At 43.1% G+C, this 7,663-nt stretch overlaps 1 protein-coding gene across 1 annotated transcript in view; it reads left to right on the top strand.

The window, feature by feature from the left end:
* LOC306771821 (uncharacterized protein) overlaps nucleotides 1–7,663 on the top strand; it is a 52,808-nt gene that overhangs the window by 26,362 nt on the left and 18,783 nt on the right. The window contains exon 6 of the mRNA XM_079261140.1: nucleotides 7,367–7,457. Coding sequence (XP_079117266.1) covers nucleotides 7,367–7,457 — 91 coding nt within the window. The remainder of the gene's footprint in view (nucleotides 1–7,366; nucleotides 7,458–7,663) is intronic.

Raw genomic sequence — 7,663 nt, 5'->3', positions numbered from 1 at the left:
TTGTTAGTCCAGTAACGTTTCACATTATGGAGAGGCGTGTGTGTGTGTGTGAAGCAAAGCCAACTTTATTTATAAAACACTTTGAAAACAGCAGCAACCACTGACCCAAGTGCTCAATGTGAGGGGAAAAAAATGCCTTAAAATGTGTGAAACTTCTAAAAGATCTAAAGGATTTAATACTGACGAAGTCTTCTTCACGGCCAGAAAGTTAAAGGACCTCATGTTCACAACCAAGCTGTAAATTTTACTTTTTTATTTTTACAAAATTAGAACCATATTAACTCAATAAAACTGACATTCAATCCACCACAGGTTTCTGTACAATATATAGTTAAACAGAAACTTTATTTTTAGTCATGAATGTTGACATTTTTGTGATTTCTGGAACAGAATAATTTGATTTTAAAGGGAAAGTTTTCATTTAAAGTGCTGACATCAAACACCAGGAGGCGCTGCTGCACAGCGTGCTAACGCTACACGTAGAAGCCCGTCAGGCCGGTTGCATCGTGCGTGTTTATGGTGGTTTGGACTCCTTTACCGCCGTGATTCTTTCACTGATGTTCTTTGCCACATGAGTGGCATTGAAAACGGAGAAAACCACAAATAAACAAAGGAGAGGTGTTTAATATTCCATGAGCATCGGCTCTGTCCTCCTTCACTGCTCCAGTTTGGGTCAGGAATCCAAAACCATCAGCCAGGAATTGTGATAGGTTTGGTTTCAGCACGACCCACCTGGACTCCAGAAACAAGACGTCACTGCTCAACTCAGATTTCAGATGATGTTTCGCTGCTTCCTCCTTCCCCATCTGCTGCTGTGATGAAGCAGCATTTCATTGGGCTGTTTTCTACTTTCCAGTGGTTGATCTGAAATATTAAAAACCTGGACAGACACGCAGTGGTGTTTGATAAAGCCTTATGTCATAAATCCACATGCATCAGCTTTGATAACCAGGCTTGCAGAGCTGTGATAGAAGTCCTCCGTCACCCTCTGGTGGCCGTTCTGCTGAACTACAGCTGATAAAGCTCATGCCGGTCTGCAGGACTCATTCAGCACTGACTGGTGCTTTCAGGTAAATTCATTCCTCTAATTTTAAGTTTCATAATGTTTTTAATGTTCTCAGGTGCTATCAATTTTACTACAGTGAGGTTTAAAATATACAGCTTGGTTGATGCGTCTAAAAATGATTAATCAGATTATTGGCCTTTTTAAACTATTGAACATAATCTTTATTGTTGAGCTGCTACCTTTAGCCATTTTTCTTACTATTGTAGATCCAAAACATTTGTAGTAACCTCATTTTCTTCAGGAAAATATCACTTAACAACGCAGTCAAAAATTTTACTGAGTATGAATAAAAACTACAAAGATTTTTGGTTTTTATTTACTTTACATTTCCCAAATCCAGTTTTTCAGAGCTCCTATAGATCATGTAAAAGTTTTTAGTGATTCTGCTGAGACTGTGTAGAAAAAATACACATTTTAATTATTTATTTAGATTAGTGCTAGCATTGTCTGGCATGATAAGTCACGAATCAGCACTTTTGGACTTTTATCATGTTTGTTTGTTGCTGGAACATCTCAGTCATCCAGGTCATGCTAATTAATCCTAACAGCTACAATCGAAGGCAACTGTACTTGTTTCTGCCTCATAAACGTTCAAACGTCTGACAATGAAAAGGTAACTCTCAACGCCTGCTGGAAGAAGAACTGTCTATCATCACAACTCTGCAAAATGTCCCCACCAGGATCGAAAAGGAATGGAAGATTGTCGCTCCACATGTGGCCTGAGCATTTGGATCAACATAGAAGGATCGTCTCTAAACATAACGTTCCTGTGCATTTTAAACCCAGCAGCACACTGAGGCAGAAATTTGTCTACTGGGAAGATAAAACACCCAAACACAAGATGAGTGGAGCTGTATCAGCAATTAGCACTGTGCTAACCCCGCTACATGGGACAAACCAGGCAGCAGACCTTCAGGTCAGCACAGTCCACTTTAATGCAAAGGACGAAATGAACGTGTGAAGACAAATGGTTTGAAATAGAAGTTTAGAGGTGTATTCACGCTACAACAGTCTGGGGACGAAGTTCCACCGAGCGAGGAACTGTGAAATACGATGCACCTTCTTCTCTTTTGGTTTCCTTTGACACTAAACTTTACTGGAGAAATCAAACCACCTGGACAACGTCCTGCAGTTACAGCAGCTGCTCAACAGGGGCGCTATTTCCCCAAACAACCCCTAACAACCACCGACCACGAAGAAGAAAACGTCTCATTTACTGGCCAGAACATAAACATTGGAGCAACAGTAAATATTTGCAACCTTGTTGTCCTCGTTTTAGTTTGGTGTTAAAACTTTGCGGTTTTCACCAGAATCTGTCCAGAACGAGCAGCAGGACAGACGACGAGCTATCCCAAATGTTGACGTACGCTACTTCCTCTTTAGTTTGCTGGTCTGTTTGTGTTCACACAGCAAGAGAATCCCACCAAAGTGAACCGAGACCCCTGGTCCGTTCACACTGCTCCAATGGAACCCAACGATCCGTGGAAGAGAACCAGGGTTCATTTAAAACAGGACCAGTGTGAATGTACCCAAAGAAGTAATTAAACAGAACAAAACAACATAAATGACCTCAGGTTTTATCTGTCCAGCACCTGCAGGGCAGCTCTGACTCTCTGGATGTGGTCAGGCAGGTAAGCAACTCCCAGGTGGCATCGACCTTCAGGGTGGTTGGCTGGGTCGATGTGTGAATGTCCAAACTCCTGTTTTTAAGCCTGGAAGTCCCAACTGTCAGCTTAGAAGTGCAAAAGCTTTTTGGTTTAGAGAGAGACTAAAAGATGTGCAGTTAATTTTTATTCAAGCTCTTGGGAAGAATTTATTTTTTAGTTCACACAGATCAGAAATAAATCTGAATTTTACTTGCATAAGCTAGAAGCTAATAAATCATCCAAACTAAAATGTTAGTGGGCAGGAGGTAGCCAGGTTCAAGTCCAGGCTCAGACCTCCTCTTCAGTACAGTTAATATCCCTCCCGAGTAATGCTGAGAGGCCGTTAATGAGCTTCCCGTCTCAAAGTGCCCTCTGTGTTAATGAGCTGTGGGGCTCAGAGTGATTGATCCAGATGAGCCGAGAGCTTTAATGATCTAAAGACGTTAACAAGGTCTGCACTGATATCTGAAGTCTTTCCTTTTTTTATATTCATGCTTGATTGCGTTTGTAGCTTGTTGATAAAGGTGCAAAATAAAAATGTCACTTGCAGTTTTTTTCTGGCCAGCAGGGGTCAGTGCTGCTCCGATGAGGATCAAAGGTTCAAAGCCACAAATAAAGCTGAAGTCAGAAAAGTGTTCAGCTGCCGTGAGAGACATCGATCAGATCAGGGACCGAAGCAGACAAGGAGATCAGAAGCAAGAGGAGTGGAAGTCTTTACAGTTTGTTTTTATCAACGTGGCGTGTAGTTGAAACAGGAACAACTACAACTGCAGGAACACTGTAGGGGTCGTAGGAGCGGGACTCCCATGGAGGTGGGAGGAGCGGGACCCCTGTACGGGTCAGTGTTCCTGCAGTTGTTGCTTTCCATCTTTTAATCTTGCACCATGGTGTCTAAAACTCCGGATGGAACCTTCCAAACAGATCGTTCAGCACATGTCGGAGGTGTTGCAGTGAAGGCAGGTTAGGGAACTAACTGGTTTGTGTTGATGCTTATATTTACTTTACAACCCAAAGTCTCCACTTGTTGCTGCTTTAACTGCTTAAAAACACACAATTTCTCATATGAGCAGCCATAGTTTGCATTTACAGCACAATTACATGCACTTCACTCAGTATATAAAGAAACAGCATTGGAAAGTCTGCATTGGGTCACACCGGGGGAGTTGGGGGGCCATCATTACTTTTCTATGGTCTAGCTGTGGATGTTTCCAGCATTAGCTGACAGTTTTCTACACTCCTCACATTTGTACCTTTTTAAAAATTAGAGTACATTGAAAAACATCTACAGGGAGAGAAGACATGATCTGTTGCACAGCTGCAGGTAAAAACAAACACCCTGGTGTTTGTGAGGCATCCATACCTGTTCAGACCAACATCAGACCTGGACAGGAAGGGTTCTTTTTACATCACATTTTATTCACTGCATCCCAGCAGCCTTTTGCATGGTACATGGACAGCTCGCCAGTCCATCGTAGGGCCACACAGAGACACACAACCACTCACACCTGTGGCATGTTGTTGGACGGTGGAAGCCGGAGAACCAGAGAGAATCCACGCAGCCCCAGCCGAGGATCGAACCAGTGACCTTCTTGCTGTGAGACCACAGTGCAGCCAGAAAAACATTAAACACATTACAGCAGGAAGCATCAAAAACCAACTTGTAAAAATGAATTTTAAAAAGAAAACAAACTAAAATCCATCAGTTGCATAAAATGATTAAGTTGTTTTGATAAAAAGCCACAAAAAAGTTTTTACCTGATTTAAAGCAGCAGAGTTTCAGCAGACCTGCAGGTTTTAGAGACTTCCAGACTTCCAGAAACTGAACGTTGCCTCCATGTTTAGTTCGGACTCTGAGAACCGAAAGTAATCCTGATCCTGGTAGTCTGAGGGGTTTGGTTGATTCATAACAAACCAGAAGATCCTTAAACCATTCAGTTCTTTATAGTTCTATGATCCAGGGTCCTGGTATCAGTGAGGTCTGGATCAGCAATATCCTGGACCTACTGCAGCTGTCTGGTGGACTTTATGGGGACCTGTAAGGACCAGGTTCAGCTAAAAATAACAGCAGAAATCTGAGTCATCAGTCTTTTATTCCTCCAGATGTTGTTTTATTGATGAAAGTTTGACTTTACATTTGTCTTCATGTGATGCTGAGATCCAGGACTGAGATCCAGGTCTCCTGGTCAGATGGTTATGTTTGTGTGTCATTAGCGTAACTATGGTAACGTGGTTATCATTGTGTGAGCGAATGGGAGCGTGTAGATGAACAGCAGGGACCCCAACATGGAGTCTTGGGGAACTCCGCAGGTTTATATTTGCCGGCAGACACAAAGACGTCCTTGTCTTTTCAATATGACTCAAACCAGTTCGTTGCCGTGCCAGAGAGTCCTGTCCTGGTTTTCAGACGGTCTACTAAGATGTTATGGTCACATGGATCAAATGCCCGTGAAATTTTCATTCACAAGTTCCCATCATCCTCTCCTCTTCCTTCTCGGCAAGCTTTCAGCAAGTCAGCTAATCAGACGGCCCAAATCCTTCTGTTTGCGGAACGTTTTCCCTCAGTCTGACACAAGGACAACTTTTTTTGCTCTGATGCTGCAGAGCTGATCTGGTTCCAACAGAACCTGCATCGATCCGGAGGTTTGTTTCTACCATGAGAGAGTGTCGAAGGAAAAGCAGAAGAAAAAGAAGATAACGAGGACAGAAGAAGAAAGATGGAGAGGGAGATTAAAAGGAGAACAGAGAGCTGAAAGAGCTGCTGGAAATCTGGAGGTAGTGTGGAGAAGTGGATCAGTACCTCCTTCAGGTCTTCCGCTCAGACCTGCAGAGAACTGTTTGGATCCAGTTTTAGGTTTTCTGTCCTGGGGGTGTGTTATTACTCCAAGTGTCCTCTCAAAGATAGCAACACATGTGTGTTTAAATGCCGCAATTACTCAGCGAGAGTGTTTGGCTTCCTCTCCACAGGTCACTGTGCTGTGACTAATCCTCTCCAGGCAGAAAACAACTCTTCATCCTCCTCTTCCGTTCCTCAGAAAATTCTCTCTGCCTCAAGGCAAAATGCTTTCATGCATCAGCGAGGGAGGAACTTCAGAAAGTTTCGCAGAGAGGGCCGTTCAATTTGCCGTTTATGAAGGCCGGGACACCGCGAGAGTGAAGGCGAGACGAGTCGTCCATGAAATTCAAAACATTTTTAGATGCAATGTCCGTCTACCTCTGTGGTGCTCCAGGATGGCTCTCTGGGGTCGACACACAGGAGGCAACAAACGGCAGCGACGGATGGCGCTCTCGGTTGGCGCTTTTGGATGGCACTTTGGGTTGTGCTTTTGGGTTGCACTCTCTGGTCGCGCTTTCGAACCGCGCTTTTGGACCGCTCTCGGATGCGAGACAAAGGGTGCAACAAACGGCAGTGACGGCGTAGCACTCTTGGATCGCAGTTTTCCGAAGCAGTTCCTTCTGATTCCTCGTGTGTGACGGCCGAGGCTTCAGGATGAAGAGTACTTTGCTTCTCTTCTTCTTTTGGTGTTTTGTAGAAACTAATTGGTGCATGAGTCCCACCAACTGGTCTGGAACGTGGACCAGGATGAGTCCGGGTTGTCAAAATGTTAGTTCCTCTGCTACATCTCCCATGACCTTCCCTTTTATCCTGCCAAGCCTCCCAGTTTAACTCCCACTGGTCTAAACAAGAATCCAACCTCTTGGTGGCGCGCAGCATGAATTTGTTTGCAGAAGAATAAATGAAGCTTTTCGGAGAAAGAACGCCGTCCCTGCAGCTCGTGGTGGTGGAGGATCCACAATGGTTCCCGACACGTTGACGGTGTTACATGTTGGGGTGAATGTGCTTCCCAGTGTAAGAAGACCAGGTCTGAGTCAAAGATAACTGGTTTCCAGCAAGATAAAGAGTCAAAGCACACATCCAGAATGGTTGAAGGAAAAAAACATACAGTTTTAACGTGGTCAGATTTAACGTACTGAAACACGTACGACATGACGGCACCGTCTGTCTGTATATTTACTGTTACACATAATGGAGCCTTCAGGTCATAAATATAGTTATAAAACGTTTAAATGTGAAAATACGAAGTTAAAATAAATGACACCACATCAGGTGTTTTGGTGGCTTCTTCAGTTTTAAACTTCTGAAACAAACAAGAGTTTTATAATCAAACCAAGAAATTAAATATATCAATCAGATTCCAGTTTTTTTCCCACCATTTTCACAAAAGAGAGAAAACTGTTGAAGCCTCGTTTTCGGATAATAAAACCTGAATCTTTTGTCCTCAAAGATCAATAACGTTGTGATTGAGCAGTTATGAGTTCTGGGCTGGGCTGAATTTAGCAGCTCGTATTAGTTGGAAGAATTTGTCTCATTTTGAAGTTTTCAGGTGTTCCTGCTGAAGAAACTCGATTAAACATCACGCTGGAAGAGTCTCGTTATGTTTTAAAGAGAAACTTTTATTTCCCAATGGAAGATGGTTTCTAACCCAAACTAAAGTCACGTTTGCCGTTGTGTGGAACGAAGTTGGTGGTTTGGATGTTTGCAGGAACTCTGCAGATGTTTCTCTTCATTTCTAACTGTTTAAACCGTTTGTGTGAAATGTGATGATCCTGAAGGCTTGTTTGCTAGTTTGCAGTCTTTCATTTGTTGTTTTTTAAGGATCTCTTGAACAATCTGGACTCCTGTGATTTGGCTGACGATGACCTCATGCTGGACGCAGACTTCCCAGAAGAGGCCTCGTTGCACAGTGGTACGTTTACTGAGTCCCACAGAGCAACACTGTGTGTGATTGTTGCATGGTGTGAGAAAGTAATAATGCAAACATACAACACATGAAGACAATCTGCAAACATGTTCTCAACAATACTTTTTTTTTTTTTCCTTTCCTCTCCCTTTATCTCTTTCACTTTTCCTATGAGGTGTTTTCTCTTCTTTCTCTTTCTGTCTTCCGTCTGT

Source organism: Telmatherina bonti (genome assembly GCF_933228915.1).
Source record: "Telmatherina bonti genome assembly, chromosome: 21".
NCBI classification, from domain to species: Eukaryota; Metazoa; Chordata; class Actinopteri; order Atheriniformes; family Telmatherinidae; genus Telmatherina; species Telmatherina bonti.
Note: the sequence above shows the minus strand (reverse complement) of the source record. Positions and strands in the feature narration are given on the sequence as shown.